This window comes from Telopea speciosissima, chromosome 4 (assembly GCF_018873765.1).
Source record: "Telopea speciosissima isolate NSW1024214 ecotype Mountain lineage chromosome 4, Tspe_v1, whole genome shotgun sequence".
Lineage (NCBI taxonomy): Eukaryota > Viridiplantae > Streptophyta > Magnoliopsida > Proteales > Proteaceae > Telopea > Telopea speciosissima.
Genome location: NC_057919.1, coordinates 71,773,280 through 71,796,622, shown reverse-complemented (window position 1 = coordinate 71,796,622; position 23,343 = coordinate 71,773,280). Strand labels below are relative to the sequence as shown.

Genomic DNA, 23,343 nt, shown 5'->3' with positions numbered 1-23,343 from the left:
ATAAGACAATAGCTTTATATAGTTAACGGGTTCTTATCTATGATCCGGCATAAGAGATTGATAGGTTTTGCATATGCTCCATGATGCATGTCTGCTATGCAAAACTTATGTGCGGGCTCCCGCAAGGTTCCTCAGATTTAATAATGATTATTTGAGTTGGTTCTTCGGAATCCTCCATTGGTGAATCGAGGGATTGGTCCGAATCCTCAACCACTAAAGTCCACAACATTGAGGCATACATGGCTGCTGAACCTGGACCTGAAAGTATATAAGTTTAGTGAGAACGGATTTAAGAGGTGGGTCTCACACTTGTCACATGGAACGATTTCACATCCCACTCACAAGGGAAGAGGTACCATGGGAGAGGGTCATCAATCGTATTGCACGTTTCCAAGTATGAAATGTGTACTTGCCAAAAAAAAAAAGAAGTAAAAAATGTGTGGCATATGTTAGACCAACACTGTTTTGTGCATTTTTTAATACCCAAACTCAATTTGGGTAATTCAGTTGGGGGGGGGGGGAAGTGTGGCCTCTACGCGTGCGAAAACATCAACATGGGCATCATTTTTTGTATTTTATGGGGGTGGGGCGATCATTTCCCCCCATGTGTCTTGGCACATGTGCTATGCTCCCTACATAAACTATTTTCTCTTCTGTTGAAATAAAGTTTGCGTGGGTAATTTTGTAAATTAAAAACTAAATTTGAGTAATTTGATACTTTTCGCAAAATGTTTTCAAATATTTTCATCTCAATCAATGGGAAATGTTAAATGATTGTGGGTTTTTTTTAAAGAGGAAAACCAGTTTGAGATTTCAAAATCACCCAAGAAGAGACAAGAATTGGGCAAAGCAGTAGCTTGCGGTTTAGAGATGCTTTCATCCTGAAAAGTTGGGAGTTGGTCGAATGGCTGCGGTTTTGATTAATTAGCATGAGAATGTGGAAAATATCAAAGAAGACACTCGAGGAGCCACTAACTACGGTGAGTTGCAGGTGAGCACAAAGAGAGAGAGAGAGGGGGAAGAGAGATGGGTGGAAAGATTTCAAGAAAGGAGAGGGGAGGTTGCAACGGTGTTGGTGGATGAATGATACAACAGTAGGAATTAATAGTTGAGATGTCTTCGATTTTATTTAATGGTCAATAAAGTTAATTGTGATGCAGTGCTGAAAAGTAGAATTTCAAAAGGTGGTGTAGGTTTCATTTTCAGAGATCATAGGACCAAATGAAACCAATCTCATTTCCTCTTTACTTTAGATCAGCGATTCAAGGTGAAGCTATTGCAATTGGAAGTGCACTTGTAGAAGTTGTGGCTGTTGGTTTCACTCAACTTCAAGTGGAATCAGATTGCAAAGAGGTGATCAGTTATATCCATGACCAGAACCGAATTCCACTCTATGAAATTTCTATTGTAATTTCATATATTAAGTCTTTTTTTGGTTCTATTTCTTTTCAATGTATTCCACAGGCTATGATTGGTGTTTCAGATGCCTTGGTTAGGAAAGCCCTGTCTATTATATGTATAATAGTTTGGTCAAATTCCACTCCATGACTTCATGATCTTTGTGAATCTGAAGCTTTGGACTATACACATTCAACATTCATTGAATTATATTTTTACTTAAAAAATAAAAATAAAATGATGGTATGTAGAATTCCATTATGGAGTGAGATAAATTAGCCCTCATTTTTATGGGAAAACGCAATCTATCAATCTACATTATTACTAATAAATTAATTACCGATAGTTCACCTTAAAAAGAATAAAAAATTAAATAAATTACCAAGTTTCTTCTTAGGTGCGTGGGCCCAACGAGGGAGACAAGAGTCGAACTAGGACCTTCAATTTCCTTAGACATCATCCCTTGCCAATTGCGCTTCCCCTTGGGGTTTAATTGCCAATATTTTTTTTGAAATAAAAAATTCCACCAATAATTATACAAGAGAATATGCTTTCTGGCAGTTTTAATTGGTTCGGACGATTCTCTTGTCCACCTGTCCAAATTCCAAAATCCATAAAAATTAGAGGATACATTTTCTTTTGTTTGGTAAGACAAAAAAAAATAAAAAATACATGAGGAAAGATTTCATACGCAGCAGAAAACAGCCATACGACACGCTTCTCACGTTGGTCTTTCTGGCGACGAAGCCATGCTCGAGCTCGGCAAACAGATTATATGCATTCAACGCTCCCCAGAAAAGCTCTTGTTGCCCTTTGTCTTTCTTTCCCTCCTCGTATCGTCAATAAACCCCTTCCTCTTATTATCTCTATTGTTTATGCTCCTTCTGCTCCATGTTGTGTTAAATTTATCTTAGAAGTTAGAGCAAGAGAGGAAATTCCGATTGGGTGAGAGAGGTATATGGGAAGTGGAAAGTGCTCTCTCTCTTTTATCATTTTTCCTCCCATGAGTCCGTGATAATTAGCTGATCGGTCCAATAAATTCCTATACAGATTTGTACTGGTATCTGTCGCACTTGCTCAAGCTGTTGCTTCAAACAAAATAGGGAAGAAATCCCAAATCAAAAAAGAAAAAGAAAAAGAAGGTAAGACACGAAATTGTTTCGTATCCATAGTGGACGATGTCGGTACAAAAAGAACCGGAGCAGGTTATGAAGCAGAGAGTGGGATCTGTTTTGGGCAAGAAAACAATACTTAAGAGTGACCACTTCCCTGGCTGTCAAAACAAACGATTAACTCCACAAATCGATGGTGCTCCCAATTACAGACAGGTTCTTCTTCTTCTTCTTCTTCTTCTTCGTCTTCGTAGTCGTTGAATAAAGGCATGTCAAAGAATCAGCATTTTATTTACTTAATTGTTTTACTCTATTTAATTCTTCATATGTATGTATATATTGGGCCAGGAGTATTGGGGTTTACCACGGTGGATATTTTTCCTGTCATTCTCCACCTTCCCGTCTGTTTTTTTCTTCGTTCACTAATCTCAAGACAAGCAGGTGTTTAAATTGAATCCATAATATTCATGGTTGGTATGTGCTCTTTCTTTCTTTCCGCAAAGCAAGCTTAACTTACTCAAGTCCAGGTGCGTGTTCACTCTTTCGCCTATTTATCTTAGGGGCCCGTGAAACAGAGCTAGTTATCCGGTCTGGTCTTATTGTAGCTTAATTATCATCCCTTGTATTCACTCACCTGCATAGAGTTCAAAATCCTATTGAGGTGTATGGGGACTTGGGCGTTCTCTAAATGTTCATACAGTGTTTGCATTTGCCCTTACTGATGGACACTCAAATTTTTTTTCAGACTACTCTGTTGTCCCTTGGATTGACATTTTCATTGTGCTTCAAAATTTCCTTTGACAAGCATACGCTTTGATCTTAGAAAAAAATGGTCAGCTTTTTTGCAGTGGTTTTTTTGATCTGTAACTTTTGTGGGTATCTATGGATATGGGGTTCCAGTTCCAGTTTTCACATGCTCCAGTTCATCATGGAGTTTGGAACTCCCCAGAATATGAAACCAAATATGTTACAACATTTGAGGCCTCACATGCGTTTCAAAACACACTGAAATCAGAACATAAATTTCTTTTATTTTTCTAAACTAAACAGAATATTTTTTCCCTACTTTTATTTTTTAATAATTTCCATAATTTGGAAATTAAAAATAAGTTTTACTGGTAAAAAATAATTTTTGACACCGTGAGGCTGTAGATCGGCCAACGGTGATTAACATATATATAATTGAGCCCCATCCAGTTTTTATTAACCCTATTTTTTTTTACATTTTTGTTGTAGGAAAATCTATATTTATTTAATTTTTTTTTAAAAATAAGAACCTGTGTTCACAAGAATAGTGTGTCAATCAACCTCTTGCACTTTATTTTTGACTCACTTAACTTCACTTACCGCTACTCGCCCAAGCGCCTAGAACATGACATTCTCGTTGTGTTGCACCCTAACTTCCTTCACTTTAATTAGCGCTTCCTTGATAAGAAGTTGTTTCTCTAAAGCCTCCGTTCTACTCACAAGGCTAGGTCTTACATCCGCCTTACTTGTTTAGGGGGGTATTTTACTTTACCAAAAGCTATCACCACTAATAGAAAGAAGAAGTACTTGCTTGAACCTACGTCTCTGTTCTGCTTGTTAAGGTGGCTAAAATTGTAATCAGCCATCTGCAGCCAAACTAAATAAGCAGCACAAGCCAAAGGAACAGGTGTAGGATCTCTTGAGTTGGCTTGTCTTTTCTTTTTCTAGTCACTTTTGAGGCTGTAAACGAAGGCTTTGGCTTTCGAGATGGCAACATTGAATCCTAAAATTGTTACGAATCCCTTCTCTCCACTCTATCCTGTCTTTGATGCTTCGGATTCTTATTTTGAATGCCAAGTTGGTTGGTCGTTCTGTTCTGAATCTGAATATGCCGAGTTCTTCGGCTTACTATACCGACTTGCAACTTGGTCTGTTCTTCATATGCGTTTGTCTGGTATGTCTTCCTCACGGTGTGTGGTGTCTTAACTCGGTCTGTTCTTCATGTGTTGTTCTGTTCTGAATCTGAATATGCCGAGTTCTGCGGCTTACTGTATCTGCTTCTCTGATCATTCTTCTTTGATTCATGTTTTATTGTTCTGTGATGACACTGATATGAGAGTAGTATATATATATTTGTTTCTGAACAGAATTTTTTTTGACACTGATATGGGAGTAGTATATATATATTTATATCTGAGCAGAATTTTTTTTTGACACTGTGAGGCCATAGATTGGCCTCCGGTGTCAGACATATAAATATTCCACCCCCATAGAAGAAGTATTTATCATATTTTTTGGGAAAAGTTGTTTACCTGAAATCGTTGAATGTAGCCAAATTTTCTCCAGTAAGCAACAACTGATCTCTTTGGAGTGATGTGGCAATCCTCAGCAGTGTATTCCAGTAGTATAGAGTAGTGATGTGGCAAAAAAACCAAGTCTCCAGCTGTTTTCCCCTTTTCCATGTTGAAACCAATGAAACCACCGAGTTCTGGTCAATATTTTGACCTTAACTCGCAAAACAATGCATGTTTATACTATGGTTTGTGTCCTTTTGGTAGGATGGTACAAATAGTACCGTAATTTCGGTCGAAACAAATTCACTTGCATGTTTTGTGCTGTTTCGTCTTGGGCCATTCGAAACTACCGGAATTTCGCCGAGTTTTCGAACTATGAAGGAGACTGACCTATTGGCACGCCACAGTCTTGTTTGTTGTTTCTACCGTTGATGGTTGTGGTCGTGATCCAAAGACCGACTCTCCTTAGTGTGACATTGTTTGAATTATTACTTGCCATAAGATAAGTCTTACTTTATTCCTATAGTGGTGTTTATTTCTTAAATGGACTTTGAGAGTGAAACATGCAAATGTGGAGTTCGCCCACATTATTTATTAGTAGTTTTTCGCAAAATTACTTAAGACAATAGATTTTCCTCCTTGTTCCAGCTGGATGTTTGGTTCTTTCCGTGTCTGATATTACATACTTGGCGTTTTACAGTTTTACCACTTGCAACGCAGTCAGTCTAAATCCATACCTTGCTACTGGACAAATAAATTAAAGGGAAAAAGATCTATGTCCGGGAGTGTGGCTTATGCCAGCACTCCCATGAGTCTATCTCTTTCCTCCCCATGTGAAAAGATACCTCTGCCCCCTTGTTTTAAGGAGGAGAGAGATAGACACATGGGAGTACTGGCGTAGGCCACATGCCCGGACAGAAAACTGCTTCCCTAAATTAAAATATTGGCATCGATTTGGTGATGTATGTGTACATTATTTCTCTCTCTCTCTCCCCTTTCTGTAATAAAACAAAGAATTAGCATCATACCGTGGAGCAACTTGTACTTCAGTACTATATTTTGCTAATTGTTTCGTTATGCATTGAGAATTAATGGTCACATGATAAAATTCCTTAGCGTAGCAATTCAACAAAAGTTTAAGATAGTCATGTGTTAGTGGACAGAGAAAATGGGCAAGTCCCCACTTTTCTGAATGGCTATACTAGTATATCAGGAGTTTACTCTGAAAAAAAAAGAAGAAAAGAAAAAGAACTCGGTCTTTCAATTTCTGTGGTTTTTACACGATTGTAAATTGCAATACTTTTGGAGCTTTGTAGGTTGTATGAAGATGGGTTGAATGCAACAGTAAGATTATTGAACTCCTATTACCAAACGGATATTATGCAACTCATCTATAACTTTACACATACATTATAAAGTTAAGATGCTTACCATACTCTTACCAACTTTGCCTCTTTTCTTTTGAGCCTTTTTCTCTCTGTGGCCAACTCTCCCTCTGCTCCTGGGTTGGTCCAAATTCCCCCCCATATCCCACTTGGCACTTCCTTAGTGACTGTGGGCATGAAGCCAGTTTGGTCCAACCCAACCGCTCACCCGATCTTAACCAACGGTTACCTCCCTCCCCTCCCCTCCCTACTGCAAGGTTCGAGCTCCTGCTGACCCACTTGCCCGAAACTTCCCCTACCGATCGTCCTCCCCCGTCTCCCTCCCTTTCCTGCAAGGATCTTCTCTTTCCCTCTGCTTAACCCCCCATCTCCTCCAGCCTTCTGTCGCCCCTCATCCCTCCCTTTGTGTTTACTGTCTGTGTGATATTAGCTCCCCTCTTATCCCAAGAAGAGGTCCCACCTGAACCATTCCTTTCCTAGCAATGAGAAGCTCTGGGCTTTAAGTATGGATATCCGGGGTCATGTCTTTTGGTGGGCTTTCCTGCATTTCTTATGGCTCTCTTCGATTCCTGGTTCTTGCGCAATCTCTGAAGATGGGTCCGGTTGTCGAATTGGTGTTAGGCATTAGCTAGTTTCGGCCTCCTCCTGGTGTGCCGCCTCCCTACTTTTTTTTTTCTTTTGTTGTGGTTTCTTTGGATTCTTCCTTTTCTCCTTTTCCGGTCCTTGTCTCCCTCTCTATAAAGGCAGGGCCTTGTAATTTCTTTATTGTATTTTTTGTTCTCTCCCCACCCCCCTTTTTCTTTCCTTTGGTAATGAGTTTTTTATTCATAAAAAAAAAATATGCTTACTGTGGGAATTGAGAATAATGGCTTATGTCCTTAGACACCAACCCACCTTTATTTATAATAATGAAGAAAACATTCTAGAATAGGTACAACTGTACAAGGACTGTAATACCCCCAAAGATTAAAATACCCTTGAACCCATATTACAACACTCCCCCTCAAGTTGGTCCATAAATATCAAACATGCCCAACTTGCTTACAATAGAAACAAACCTTTACTACTAATCCCCTTAGTGAAAATGTCAGCTAACTGGTCACTAGATTGAATAAATAGAACACAAATTACTCTTTATTCCAACTTCTCCTTGATGAAGTGATGATCGATCTTGGCGTGCTTAGTGCGATCATATTGAATTGGATTATGTGCAATGCTTATTGCTAATTTGGTGTCACAATATAAGCGCATAGGCAGCTCAACAAGAATACATAAATCTCGAAGGAGTCCCTAGAGCCAAAGGAGTTCACATATACCATGGGCCATAGCCCGAAACCCCGCTTCTGCACTACACCAAGCAATTACAGCTTGCTTCTTGCTCCGCCAAGTAACTAGGTTGCCTCCAACAAAAATGTAATAGCCTGAGGTAGATCTCCTGTCATCTTGACATCCTGCCCAATCTACATTGGTGAAAGCCTCAACTTGCAAGTGATCCTGAGAAGTGAAAAGAACACCTTTTCCAGGAGTAGAGTTCAAATATCTCAAGATTCTATATGTTGCTTCTAGATGAGTTGAGTGAGGATCATGCATATACTGACTAACCACACTCACAACAAATGCTATATCAGGTCGTGTGTTTGACAGATATATTAGTCGTCGAACCAGCCTTTGATAGCTGCTCTTATCCACTAGCTCTCCATCCTTACTCTTTAGACGAGGATTAGGCAAGGTTCAAGATCTCAGGTTTCGACCAGGCTGAAACCGAGATATGGTCGAAATCAGGTACTTTTTCCTAGCCAACTCGAGATAGTGGTTTCGAGGCCCAGAAATGGTTTTAGGTCTATTTTTTGTATATAGCCTATGCTTGACATTTTAAACACAATGCATGAACTATTTTCGTAAAAAAGCCACTCAAAATGGTACTTGTGGTTATTGACCCATGCTTACTAATGCAAGCTGAAGGATACACTCAAAATGGTACCATGTATTCAACAGTGTTGTACAAAAAAATTTATTTTTGGGACAAAAATACCATTACTTTTGAGAAGAGAGGTTCACACGCTAGTAGAATCAAGTTGTAGATGCACCAAACAACGTTGAAATGCGAAGAATCAAGCAGTGGAGGCTAAAAATTTCGAAATCTTTCAAGTTTCCTATCTGCAGTGTCGAAACCAGTAGCTCTTGGTCGAAACTTATGAAATATCACAAGTTTCGATCGAGATGGGGTAATTTAAGTGGCTGGGTTGGTCTGGTTCAGCTGGTTTCGACTAGTTTCGACCGAAACTGGTTGAAACCTTGAATTTTTTAAAACACATGCCGGTTTCGTCTCAGTTTTCCACGAAACCGAGATATCTCGGTCATCTCGGTCGGTTTCGACCGAGATCTTGTTCCATGGTATTAGGCTGTAATGGAGTATTTGAAGGCTTACACCCCAACATTCTTGTGTTAGATAAGAGATCAAGTGTATACTTTCATCGAGAGAGGAAGATACCTTGAGCTGAATGAGCAACCTTGATCCCAAGAAAATATCTTAGCTTTCCCAGGTCCTTGATCTCAAACTCAGCCCCCAAATGGGTCTTCAGTCTACATATTTCATCAACATCTCTCCCAATGATTACAATATCATCTACATGGACAATCAAAACTGTAATATGTTGACCGTTCTTCTTGATACAGTGATCAACATTACTTCGTTTATAATCAATTGACACCATGGCTTTATGGAAACATCCGAACCAAGCTCTTGGGGACTGTTTTAGACCATATAAAGCTCTCTTTAGACGACACACTTTGCCTTTGGTTTCTGGGGCAGCAAAACCAGGAGGAATGTCCATATACCTCCTCTTCAAGCTCCCTGTGGAGAAAAACATTTTTCACATCAAGTTGTTAAAGATCCCATCCTTGGTTAACTGCACATGAGATAATAACTCTGACATTGTTCATCTTTGCTACTGGGGCAAATGTTTCCTGATAGTCAATGCCATGTGTCTGAGTGAACCCTCTAGCAACCGACCTCGCCTTATATATTTCCACTATTCCATCAGCCTTCTGTTTGACGTGACCACATCAAGTAATTGGTCCCATTGAGTTTAATGGAGCTAAGAGGAATGAAGGAAGTAACACTGACTGACTCTTTCTTGTCCAGAAGATTCGGCGGTCAAATCAGATACCATGGTTGTTAGTCAAGACAGGTTGAACAAAACATCAATACTGCACAATGGATCCCAGGAAAAATCACCAACAAGTTTTGATTGAATGAGGGATTTAGATCATTTTAGGTGGAAAAGCCCTTAGTGGGAGATAACTCACCACCAAGGGTGAAGAGAGAGGCAACGGTGTATGGACGGACCTCTTGAAGTGGGCGACGTTAGCGGTGGTGGGTGGCAGAGGTGACGGCGGTGCTGAACTGAGAGGATGGAGAGAGAGACTGTTACACCCCGCCCCTGCTAAGCTGGGTGCGGTCTGACCAGGCGTCAACTGGCATCCCAGCAACCACCAAGATCGTTAGTACAGTACTCCCAACTCAAAATCCATCACAATACAGTAAATCAAATGCAGCGAAAGAAATTCAGAAGTATATATATATATATATTATCCACAGGATTCTAGATGATAAACATATAAATTATACATAAGATCTGAAGGAGGACTTTACATCCAACAAAGTAGTTTAAGTACACAAAAGTAATGTATAAACATTAAAAGTAGTGATAGGCCTAGCCGTCAGGCCAGATCATAGAAATGCGCATTGATCGCACACACACGACGGGTCATGCACCTTGGGCTCCTGCACCGCATAGTCACTATCGGTGGCGAAGTCCAAAGTAGCATCACCCAACAGCCCCGGGTCGTCATTACCTGCAAAGTCATCTGAAAAGAAGGAATTCCACAGGGATGAGCTCCACTGAGCCCAATGAGGGAGAAACATGCAAGTAGTCACAAATAGTCAATGATGTATGTCCTTAACTAATATGCTTCTAACAACAATTCTAAGTCTCATGAGGTTTAGTACTACTGTAACCTTGGTGTGGTGGAAGCCTGCCGGTACCGAAATTATCCTTCAGTCCCCAGCAAACCCCCGAAGCTAACCCTACTGCTTCTCCCTTTCCGGAATTCCCCTTCAGACCTGGGAGTGCATTGAATGGCATTCTGGAATTCCCCTTCAGATTTGCCACGTGTTCTCCAACACCTCACCTTTGTTGGCAAGGGTTGTAGCACAGGGTTATGAAATCCTAGCCACATTCACCTTCTAATCATGATGTAATGTGCATGATTGAAGGTATAATCGATGCCCATACAGGGTCGTACCAACCATCATACAATGATCAACATAAATGATTTTCTATGCATAAACATGCCATGCTGTCCATAATTCTCTTTCTCAATAACATACACCAATACATCTCATCATCTCATATTCAGCAACTCAACATTATAACTTGAATTTAATGCAACAAATATTATGATGCATCAATTTATATATGCAACCTAGCACACATGCATAACATCTAAATGCAAAGGACTGTATATAAGATACTTTTATGATGCATGATAAGGTGCAGCAAGCAATGAAAAAGAAAAATTTCAGAAACACTCTTAAATTAAGCCAAGATCCCCATTCACCTTGACTAAAATCTAGTTGTTCGATCGATTGTTGGGTCCCGGTTGGACTTCTATACGCTTCGTCGCACACAGGGTTATGACCTATGTTAATTAAATCATTAGTACGTGTTAACCATGGTTTGAATGAGGTTAGAATCTTAGTTATCCTTAGTTTTAGGTTTGAACAAGGTTCTGATCCAAAACAGGGCAGACAACAACTCTGGTCGATCGGACTGGTCCTTCCGAATGGACCAGAATGGATCGACCAGTGCTTGTACAACACGAAAATCTGAGAGTTCAGGGGATTTTAGCTTGAAACTTCCCAAATTGAGCTGGAATTTATGATCAGCAAGCATAGGTACTTCATGGCTATACCCAATTTCATGATCTTGTGAAAAGATTCAACATGCATGATGGATTTGGTTCATATTCATGCATGGCTGTGGTTGGGTCACTAACATGCCCAAATTTCTATTAATAGAAGAAATCAAGCAGAGGGTTGGGCATGCAGGCAAGGATCTCAAGTTCCTAAGCATTCTATTCAATGGAATACATCATGGGAGTGAGATGGATCATATTTTCAAGGTCCAGAATCTGAAACTGCTCACAAATCAGAATTACAAGGAGAAGAGAGAATGAGGAAATCGATTCTGGTGGGGGGTTTACCTCTGAATTTTAGAAGCAATAAGAGTTCAAAGCCTTTTCCTCCACTTCTTCTTTTTCAGTCCTTCTTTCTCTTCTCTTCTCTCTTTCCTTCTCCGACGTTTTCTATCTGAGAAATGAACTCAGACTTGAGTTCATGCTTATATACTAAGGCTAGGGGCACCCATATGGAAAACACATTCTTTTCTCTATTTCTTGTGTACACAGGCCAATATGTGGGCCCCACTTGGTCACATTGCCAAGGAATTATCCCTACTAAGTATTTGGGACATGCCAAGGGGATCCCCGATGCGAGACACTGGGCCCCACAGTCCTGGGATGCGAATTACCCTGAACAGCTACTCTGGTCGATCGGACTGGTCCTTCCAGATGGACCAGACTGGATCGACCAGAGTGTTTTTCCCCGCTGTTTTTGTTTCAAATCATCCCAAAGGCCAAGGCCTTTGCGTGACCACTCATCCTACATGTTTCTTAGGTCAATTGTAATATGTATTTGGGTAGGATCTTAGAAATATTATGAGGGTTCTTACCTACTGCCCGGTGTCTGAAAGTGACAAGTTCCGCATATGCTCTATCCAACATTCTTCACATGCAAAGCTTATGTGTGTGGTCCTACCAAGCCCTTAAGACTCCGCAACAGCTACATTGGATGGTTCTTCGAACTCCGGCACCGGTGGACTGGAGGATTGACCCGAATCCTCAGCAGTCAGGACCCACAACATAGAGGCAGACACAGATGCTGAACCTGGACCTGGAATTGTACAAGTTCATTTAAACTGGGTTTAGAGGTGGGTTTTAGAGAGACGGTGGCGGGAGTAGGTGGTGTTGGTGCTTGCGGTGCCAAAACCGAGAAAGGGGGAGAGAGAGGAGATGGTAGAGATGGTCTAGGGTTTTGTGATGGAAGCCATTAGGGTTACAATCCCGATGTGGATCCCAGCTCTGATACCATGTGGGGATTGAGAATAATGGCTTATGTCCTTAGAGACCTGCCATCCTTTATTTATAATAATGAAGAGAACATTCTAGGATAGGTACAAGGATTGAAATACCCCCAAAGACTAAAATACCCTTGACCCATATTACAACACTTACCCATCCATAAAAATTGTTGGCTGATATATGAATGAGAAAATAGTCTAATTCAGATTAGTAAGAAAAAAAGCATTTTGTCTTGATTGCATTTGAAAATGGCAGCTTGTTAGGTTGGTAAAGTCTATTGAGTTTTGTACCATACTCAATTTTCAAAACCCATCTCCTCCTGCTAGATTAAAGTAACATGCTTGCTTACATAAAAGATGGTCTGCCTTAATTATATAGTCAAATACCAGAGACTAGAGAGCATAAAGTACTAAATATACTTTATGCAAGTGGTGGTAGTCATACAGCCCTTCCTATGGTACAGTACCATTGGGGCCATAGTTTTTGATGAATGCTATTGAATCTAGTGTGGATCATCCATATTTATTCTGTCATTGACGGCATTAGTATCCACTTGGTGATGTTGTTAGTATCACATCATTTAGGTGATGTAATTATTTGTGCATAATTTGTGCATCGTACCCAGTAGCATGAACACAATCCGTCGAAGCAAATAAGGCAATTTGTTCATGTGTGTGTGATATATATCAAACCCCACTTGGAGCCCACTACATGTAATTCTGCATCATTCATCCTTTGCCAAGCTTCTGACAAGTTTGAAAGTTTCTTCTGCTTCATGACTTCTTATTTAATTCCTCTCTGTTTTATTTATGATATATTAGGCCGACTCATTACGTGTTCATGGTGTTGCAATACCTACTGTTGATGGTATCCGAAATGTACTTAATCATATTGGGGCACAACAAAAAGGGAAACAAACGCGAGTGCTTTGGCATAACCTTCGAGAAGAACCGGTAAGGCTATCCAGTTGCTTTACATTGGAACTACTGAAAGTAGCGGAATGTGGATTTTATCATTTGATAAATTGTGATTTTTTTACTGCTTCTGGAAGTGTTTGTGGACATCTTTTTTCACTGATTTTGAGATCTTTTTTGATGTATTGGTTTTGAGTATTCTGAATCCAGTATATATTTTGTTGCTTAATAATGTATGAAACAGGTGGTGTACATTAATGGTCGTCCATTTGTTCTGCGTGATGTGGAGAGGCCCTTTTCCAATCTTGAGTATACGGTAATATACATCAAGAGAAACTTTTCTCATTTTATTTAATGGCATGTGTTTTCGTTAATATTTAACTTTACCCCTTCTTTGTAAAACATGTTTTAACCATTGCTTTGCATTTTTTATTCTCATGTGAGAAATTGCGTGGGAAGTGTTTATTTGATATCTAGCTCGGTGTTTAAAAGGAAATGAAGCCCCAGGTGTGTGATGCATAAGCATAAATTTAGCCTTATAAGCAGTCAAATTATTGGGAAAATTATTAGATAAAAAATGATCCGTTGTGGGAGCTTTAACTTCATCTAAAAGAAGTTAGATTTTTTTTTTTCTTGTTTTCACAGTTTATGAAAAGAAGGGTCAAGTGCTAATTTATGAAGGAATTTCTGCAAGCCCCATATTGATGCAATTAGGGTTCTGTTTTTGGGTTTTAAAGTGTTCAGGAGGATTGATTCCTTCCGTCGCTGAAATGGTCTGTTTTCCTATTATTTTATTTAGTTTTCTTTAGTCTATATTTCTAGTCCCAGGTTTTGGGAATTTTCAAAATGGTGGTAGAAGTTGTTTGTCACTTAACATTATGGGTATTTGATCATATTAAGGAATAGAAGGGTATGGCAGGCTTCTTTTTTTTGGGGGTGGGGGGAGATAAATAACAGCCTTTTATGAGAAATAGACAAGAATCAAGATATGGGCTGACCACAGCCACCTAAAACCCAAGCTTCAAAATTAAAGAGGCGAAACAAATATTATAAGAATACAAAAAAGATACCAGTCTGTTAAAGGAAAGGAGTTCCTAGAATGCTGATTTCTACCAACCCCTTGCTTCACCAGAAAATCCACCATGTCATTCACCATCCTTGGCTTTCATTGGAATCAGCAGGGGGATTTATGCATCTGATTCCATGAGCGAATCTCTAAGAAACTTCCCTATTAGAGAACTCCCAAGCAATAATGGTCACTGAGTCCCCTTCCGCCATTATATCATGAAATCCCTCTTTCATCGGAAACTCCAATGCCAATATATAGACAGGAGTTCTGTCCTTACCAAACTGTCTTCACCTATTGGGCCTAACAATGCCCTCAAGCCATGTCTTTTAGGCAATCTAATAACACCCCAGATGTCCCAAGTATGGCCTCGGACAGAGCCTATTGGAGGGCTAGGATCCATGTCGCTGACCCCATTTAGCTGAGATTATCCTGACGTATTGGGCTGTGCCTTTTTCCTCCTACTATCTTTCATCTTTCTATTTATTCCTCATTTTCCATTTGTCCTTTTTAGTATATCTTTGTTTTCTCTATTTTGTTTTGTTTGGATCCATGTAGCCGACCCTATTATGTTGGGATAAGGCTTAGTTTGTTGTTGTTGTTGTTGAATAACTCCACTGATGAGGACCTGATAATGCCCTCAAGACATCTCTTGTAGGCAATCGATTAACACCCAGAAAACGTAGGGACCAGGATATCCCATAAAGGAACCATCTAAGTTTAACCTCACCATTCCATCTGCCTCCCGTGGGGGGGGAGGGGGCATACCTCAGCTCTATGGTTCCTTGGGATGTTAGATTTGATCACATTTGACCAATCTGTGAACTGAAACAGAGCTGGGCCATATCTAATTATTGGATCAGTCAATGCCAAATGTGCCACCCGCACCCTTCTCATTTGACTGGCTTGGTTTTAGAAATTTCTATATTTTTGGTTGTGTTTTCCTTTGGGTTTTAACTGTTTCTATGATATGGGCTTTACCTAACCAGATTCCTTGTGGAGCAATGATGAGTTGAGAATTGAATGAAGAAAAGTTATTTTTGATCGCAGGTTCCTTTTGTTCGCTGCCGTTCAATTGTTAGCTGTTGCTACTATTGTGTGGGATGTTAGATGGTCTATTATTTCTAAAAATATCTTGGGGAATGTTTTTTTGGGTGAATAATAAATTCATTACCAAAGAGGAAAGAAAAAAAACGACAACCCTCAAGTAGAAGGGAGAAAAAAAACAAAACCAACAGCCAAAGATTCAAACAGGGGAGCCCACAGCTTGAAGAGAGATAGAGGGAAGACCTCAGGAAACAACAATGAGCTTGTTCCTTGGGGTGTCATTACAAGTAGAGGGAGCAACCGAACTAAGTTTGGTTTTAATTTCAAAAGAGATGGAATCCCAAATCTGATTGAGAGATCGAGATTTGGTGGTCCATTTCCGTAAATTTTGCTCCATCCAAATGTGATTGATCACATCGCAAAAAGCCAGCTTTCCAGCCACATTATAAAGGGAAGAACCTCCAAAAGTCATATCAACCCAAAGCCATTTTTTGTCAAAAGGAAGAATCCGACGATTTCTTGGCCAGCATTTAGCAAGGATACCTTTCCAGATGAAACAGGAGAAAGGGCATGCAAAGAAAAGATGATTGGAATCCTCGATCCCATTCCAACAGAGACCACAATTGGGGGGGACAGTGATGTGCCGATGCCGAAGAAAGGACTACGTTGGAAGGTAGTTAGAGAAAACTCTCCAGACCGTATAGCAGGACTGAGGAATGTGGTGTTTGAACCGAACAAGCTTCCTCCAAGGAACAAGAGGTTGACGAGTCCGAATGAGATCCCAAGCAGCTTTGGAGCTAAAAGAACCCAAAGTGTTTGACAGCCAAGTAACACAGTCATCCACTCATCCCTATGATGGGGTCTTCTTTGAATAGAGGGCAATAGATCCCAGATATTAGTAAGCACAGGGTTTGAGGAAACTGGGCGGGCCCAGCCAGTAGCATCTATGATATCAGCCACCAAAGCATTTCTAGGCAACCCAGAGCCATAAATAGTTCTAGGGCTGACTTGATGAGGGTGAATTCCCATAGGGTGCCGATGATCCAACCACAGGGAAGTGGAATTCCCATTACTAGTGTGAGAGTGTATAGATCCGAGGACAATGGGGCGAGAAGCAAGTATTTTGCGCTAGACCTAAGAAGCATCCGAAGAGATGGAGACTGTCCAAATGGAATCTGATCGAAGAAGCCCAGAATAAATCCAATCAACCCAAATGCTTTTCTTTCTAGAAGCAATCTTCCAAATCAACTTGATGGTGCCAGCTGAATTCATCTCCTTGATCCTTCTAATACCCAAGCCACCTTCCACCAAAGGGAGACAAACTGAAGCCCAACTAGTTGGCCGGAGAAACCCTAAGGAATCAGAGCCTTTCCAGAGGAAAGAAGACATAAGGGATTCCAAGGATTTGATGATGGAGGGAGGCAGCCCATAAATTCCAGACCAGTAGATGTAGGAAGCTTGCAACACAGACTTGTCGAGAACCCGACCTGCATAAGTGAGAAGCTTGCCTTTCCAAAGTTGAAGTCTTTTCCTAATAAGGTCCAGCATGGGAGTGCAATGATGCGCCGATAATCTGGCCGGAATTAAAGGGAGTCTTGTTACGCTCCTTAAGCATGTTCTCTCCTCTATTCCCATCCATGTTATTGCAACTTTGATTCCTCCAAAGGCAGTCATTAGAAGACTTTACGGGATTTTTGTTGATTTTCTCTGGGGCTGTTTTGAATGGGGGCAGCGAAGACATTGGGTGTGTTGGAGGAAAGTCTGCAGGCCCCTTCACGAAGGGGGCTTGGGGGTTCGACTTTTAGAAGATGTTGTTCTCTCGCTTAGGCTTAAGGGTCTTTGGAAAGTCTTCTCTGAGTGCTCTCTATGGAGTGAGTTTTTCAAGGAAAAATTTTTTAAAAACTCACATACTGTGCTGGCTGGGGTTCAGGGTGTGGGTTCGAGGTCTTGGCGTAGTACTCTGGCCTTCAAGGAGTTTTTGCTGAACAGGTCAAGATGGTTGCTTGGCTCTGGTGATATTTCTTTCTGGCTGGATAACTGGACGGGCGCTGGCCCTCTTTTAGATCATGTCGACAATGGACTGCAGGTTGTTTTGGACTTGAGGGTCTAGGATGCTTTGGATGAGGACAGAGATTGGAGGCAGGAGGTACTTGATTCCATTGATTCTGTTGCTGTCAGGGATAGCATAACTCTCCACAGCTTTGCTCCCTCTGATAGATGTGATATGCTTGCTTGGACCCCCTCTGCTGATAGGAGTTTCACTACCAAGTTGGCCTGGAATGAAGTGAGGATTGCTTTTACGGTGGTTCCTTATACGAAGTGGTTATAGAACCAGTCTGTTCCCCTGAAAGTGGCTTTCTTTTCATGGCAGCTCCTCAATGGAAAGATCCCCACAGATGATTCCTTAATGTCGGTTGGCATCCCCTTGGCTTCCAAGTGCAACTGTTGTGGATGCCCTCGGAGCGAGACCTTTGACCATTGTCTTGTGACTGGTGGTACGGCTGCCAAGGTTTCGGGGTACTTCTCTAGGCTCTTTGACATCCCTGTGATTCCCCCCTAGGATGTCCGTGGTCGAATCTTATACTAGCACGAGTCGGCAAGCTGTATTAGTATCTGTGCTTATATTACATGCATCCTCCCTTACTTGATCGTATGGGAGCTTTGGAAGGAGAGGAACTATAGAAGGCATGGGGAAAAGAGACGCATTGCTAACTCGGTGATTGAGTGCATTAAAGCTTGGGTTAGAGAGATTCAGCTATCTCCCAAGCTTGGTTGTCAAGGTTCGGTCGGAAACGGCTTGATTCTTCAGTGCTTTGGCCTTAGGGCTCCTACACCAAGGCAGTCTCGCCCCACTCTGGTGTACTGGTGTCCCCCTTTTGTCTCAGTTAAGCTTAATGTGGATGGCGCTTGCATGGGCAACCTCGGTTTAGTAGGGGGTGGAGGAGTTCTAAGGAAGTCGAAGGGAGAAGTTCTTGCAGCCTTCTCTAATTTCTATGGTATTTGTACGAATTCGATTGCTGAGTTGAGAGCCTTGAGGGATGGTTTAGCCCTTTGCCAGGCCTTAGGCTTCTGTGATGTGGTGGTTAACTCGGACTCTGCTTCCATTGTTAGAATGGTTAATCAGAAAAGGTGTAACTTATGGAAGGGCTGGTACTGGTTCCAGGAGGTCTTGTCTTTGGTTTCAGATGGCCGGGCCTCCGTGGCCTTCGCTTTCTGCGAAAGTCATAGGGCAGTGGTTTGGCTAGCTAATCTAGCTTGTGATTCGGGTTCGTCTAGTACCTTCCATCAGGGCTTCCTTCCCGTAGGTGTGCTACAGGTAATCCTTAGGGAGGATAAGGCAGATTTGCCGGTCCTTAGGAGGTAATTTTTCTTCTTTGTTTGATTTTGTATGGGATTTGAGGCACGGCACAGAGTGTTCCGCTCCATGGGCTGGGGTGAGGCGGTATGTCCCTCCCGTGTATTCTTTGACTCTTTTTTGATATCAATAATAGTCTAAGGGCTTGCCCGGGTCCTAGGTAATATTCGGGTTAAAAAAAAAAAAAAAGAAAAAAAAAAAATTTGCAAACTGAATCTCATTGATTTCGGCTTCAAGTTGTCACAAGATTTGAAGGCCTTTTAGTGGTGATGTTGTCGAAGGGAATTTATTTGAGCTTGCCATTTAGCTTTGAATGCCCGTGGTAAATATTTCCTACTCAGGTCTTCCTTCATCTCTGCCCAATTAATAGGTGCTTTGCCTTCATACCGAAGATTTCTCTCAGTAGTTCTCCACCACTCAAGGGCTGGCCCCACTAGATTAGTACAAGCTCACCTCATCAAAATAATCATCTAAAGCAGCTAACCAATCACAAAATACTTGTGGCTCTGGTCTGCCATCATAGTCCCTCAACTCGAACGCCTCTGGAGGTCTAGGCCGTTTCCTGTAGTCTCTGTATTTTCTATTCCTATCTTCCCTGTGATCTCTGTTCCTTTCCCTGTCTGTATTTCTATCTTCCCTGTGTCTTCTAGGAGATCGGTGAACTTGGGACTGCACCTGATATCTGTCACCTTCTATGGGTAGATTGCTGTCCTTAACTTGGGAATGACCTGGTTGGAAAGTTGTTATATTTGACAGTCACTAGGCCAGACATTTCCTATGCTGTTGGGGTTCTCAACCAATTTATGCAATCCCCTTGTGAGTCTCATTGGGATGTAGCTGTTCGGGTTTTTCTGTATTTGAAGGGAGCCCCTGGGAAGGGACTGATTTATCGACCAAATAAACATATGGAGCTTGTTGCCTATTCTGATGCAAATTGGGCAAGTTCGGCTAGTGACCGTTGGTCTACTACAGGGTATTGTACCTTTCAACAACAACAACCATAATCTTATCCCAACTAAATGAGGTCGGCTACATGGATCCGATAGAGGTCAAAACAATAGTAGGAAAAAAGAGAAGTAAAACAGCAATTAACAAAAAAGAAAAAAGAAAAAGTAAAAGGGGTAAAAAGGACGATAGGATGAGCTCCTACCCTCCTCCGTCCACCACCGCCCTTCGTTCCACCATCGCCACCTCCACTCCCACCTGCTCCACCATCTCCAACCCCTCCGCCTCCACTGAAACCTCCATCCACAACTCTCCTACCTCCCCATCTCTCCCTACCTTCACTGCTAACCCCTCCTTCCTCTGTTACCGCCAACCATGGACCATCCTGGTCCTCTCTTTTCTCTAAACCTTCCTCATCCTCGAGCTCTGGCCACTCCCTTCACTTTATCAAGCCCTCCTCCGACGACAGTTCAACGTTTGCTCTCTGCCCAAGCAGCTTGTCATCGCCTGAATCCTCCAAGTGGCATTCCTGCCTCCTGGGTCACTTTCTTTTCTCACTAAGCAATGGAAAGTGCATGGTTCTCTGGACATCTTCCTCCTTGACACCGGCGTCTTAGTCTTCAAGTTCTTCCCAGAGGATATCAAAGCTCGAGCCCTGGACGGTGCTCCTTGGCTCATCGGCTCTAAACCTATCTTCCTTCGACAGTGGGATCCCTTCATCCAACTCCACAAGGTTAACCTCCGCTCCATTCCCTTGTGGATCACCCTTCCTGGCCTTCCGTTCCAGTACTGGACTCAAGAGTGTCTCAGTAGAATTGGTTTTGTCTTGGGACAGCCCTTATACTCTGATGCTAGAACCCTGAAAATGGACAATTCTCCTTCGCAAGGCTCTGTATCGATGTTCCTGCTGATCTCCCTCCTCCTTCCTCCATCACCATTATGGAACTCCATGGATTTTATTTTAAGCAGCTGGTCAAGTTCGATTGGTTACCCCCTCACTGTTTACACTACAAGATTTTTGGTCACCATTCTCGCGATTGCTCCGAAAAAGCCTTGAGCACCACCATTGCTCTTGAACTGGTTACCAATGCACCTCCTCCAGTTACGGAGACCTCGACTTCATCTCTATTAGGCCGGCCTTGCTCTACTGCTGTCGCCCCTCGACCAATGAACTCTGCGGTTCTGCCAACACCACCTGATGAAGTCACTGGTTCGCGACATCCTTCTGTTAATGCTCCACAGTCGTCTTCCATCTCCAGATCTCCCTGCAGAGGTCGAGCTAAAGTAGGCTCCGCCCCAACCGTCACCGCCGTGCCTTTCCGGCATCAGGATCTCCCTCTCGTAGGGACCCTGCTTCTGGTTCTGGACCTGCGATCTCGCCGTACCCCTACGATGCTGCAATTGCCTTGTTAACACCTGCAGACCTTGATAGCTACTCGATCCTCGGCTCCAATCGAGACTCAGACATCGACTCTGCAACCATCGGCAGTCTCATTGGCCCTCCAATGCCCTAGTCGAGAGAACCCATGCTCTTTTTGAGCTGAATCCTCTCCAGAGCAGTGTGCACAGTCAACCTTTCTCCATTTTGGCTCCTGCGAGTGTGGGAAGTTCTCCAACGCTACAGGCTGCACCGAAGACTAAGAACCTGCCTTCGCTGACCTTCTTTGACGCTGATCTGCCTAGGGCTCAGTGCCCCTTTTCCTCCTCTCTTGCAGGTAATCTCGCTCTTTTGCGAGGCTTTATACCAATTCCCCCCCCTTTTCCAATCTCTGACCCTTCTGCCTCTTTGCCTCGTTCCACCCTTCCCCCCCTTTTACGTAACCGCCTGGCCCTACCACTTATCCCTTTCCCAGATTACCCTCTCCTCTTTTAAATCAACCCCATAATCAGGTCCCCTCCCCCACTTCAACCAATATGCCCCAACCTCTTTCTAAACCGGCCTACCTAAACCAACTACCATCCCTATTTTCTTATAACCTCCCCATTTTACCCCCCACCCCATTCACTTTCCATCCTCTCCTCTAATGTTGACCCACTAACCCAAGGCCCAAACCCCAACCCGACCCGTCCTCTTACTAACCCCTTACCCGAACCGCTCATCCCTCCACCCGTTTCCTTTCTCGATCCACCTCCCCTAGCCCCACCTTCTCCCCTTACATTGGCCCCCCCTCTCCCATTCCCCCCCTTTCCCCTTCCCCCCTCTTGTTCGCTGGGTGTTCCTTCCCCCTCCCCTTCGGACCTCCCTAGTGCTTGCGGCAACTTCTCTATTATTACCCGCCATCGCCCCACCGTTTTTTACTTCCGTAGGAGGTACAAGAGTGTTTCCCCTCGGACTTCGATGCCTTCCCCCCTCTAGTTCCCCACGTCGGCTGGATTCATTTGAAATGTCAGAGGCCTCAAATCCTTGGCCAAGCACTATGACATTAGAGCCCTCATTAAGAGTACTCACTCCCACTTTTGCGCCCTTTTGGAAACTCGGGTTTTGCAAGAAAATGCCTCTCGCATTGTTGCCATAGTTGTCATGGCGACGTCATGGCGTCCTGGCGCTGGAGAGGGTTGCATGGCGACCCTCTTTGATTTCTTCTTCCGCCTCTCTTTCCCTCTTCGATTTCTTCTTCCTGTCTTCGATTTCTTCGTCCCTCTTCGATTTCTTCTTTCCCTCTTCAATCTCTTTTGATTTCTTCTTTCCCTCTTCGATTTCTTCTTCGATTTCTTCTTCCTGTCTTCTTTCCCTCTTCGATTTCTTTCGATTTCTTCTTTCCCTCTTCGATTTCTTCTTCGATTTCTGAATTTTCTTCTTAAAACTTGAGAAACAATAGAGAAAAATAAAACATGGTGTATACATCTTTACACATTAAAATGAAAAAAAAATAAACATGGTCGGTTGCCATGGCGGGCGACATGTCGATATATCAACGTGACACCCCTCCACCGACTTGGATCGCCGTGATGCCGTGACAACTATGATTGTTGCTTCCATTGCCCCTTCTTGGTCCTTTCTTTCCAATTACAACCATTCCCCTAATGGTCACATTTGGATACTTTGGGACCCTTAAAAAATCAACATCTCCATCCCTTATTCCTCTCCTCAGCTTCTCCATCTACTCCTATCCTTCCCCATCTCCCCCATCTCCTTCTCCCTTTCGGTGGTCTATGCCTTTAACCGGGCTGCCGATCGCTCTGGCCTTTGGGATGATTTGATCCTCATCAAAGCTGGGATTGGGACCACTCCTTAGGGGGTGGGTGGAGACTTCAATGTTGTCAGATTCCAATCTGAGAAAATTGGAGGTTGTGCTGTCGACTCCAATTCTGTCAAAGCTTTCAATGATTATATTGAGGACATTGGTATTGAGGACTTTAGATGGTTTGGTTCCCCGTATACCTGGCACAACCGTTGAGGGGGAATTGACTGCATTGCGTGCAAATTGGATCGCTTACTGGTCAATGAATCCTGACTCTCCTCCTTCCCCCACTCTCATGCTAACTTTCTTCTCCAAGGCCTGTCCGACCACAACCCTTGTCATCTCCTTATTCAGCAATACTCCTCCTTTGACCCTAAGCCCTTCAAGTTCTTTGACATGTGGGCCTCTCACCCCCTCTTCTCCCTCCCCACCTTTCTCACTTCTTGGAGTTCCACTGTCCACTGCCCCTCCCTC

General features: G+C 42.5%; 1 protein-coding gene across 4 annotated transcripts in view; it reads left to right on the top strand.

Annotated features, from left to right (window-relative positions):
* Window positions 1-23,343, top strand: part of LOC122658834 (paladin) — a 216,034-nt gene that overhangs the window by 17,011 nt on the left and 175,680 nt on the right. For 3 of the 4 annotated variants that reach the window (XM_043853963.1, XM_043853962.1, XM_043853960.1), the window contains exons 1-3: window positions 2,080-2,726; window positions 13,182-13,313; window positions 13,519-13,590. In XM_043853963.1, the coding sequence (XP_043709898.1) occupies window positions 2,577-2,726; window positions 13,182-13,313; window positions 13,519-13,590 (354 nt within the window). In that variant the 5' untranslated portion in view covers window positions 2,080-2,576. Of the gene's footprint in view, window positions 1-2,079; window positions 2,727-13,181; window positions 13,314-13,518; window positions 13,591-23,343 lie in introns of those variants that run through there. The other variant, XM_043853961.1, reaches the window with a different exon arrangement.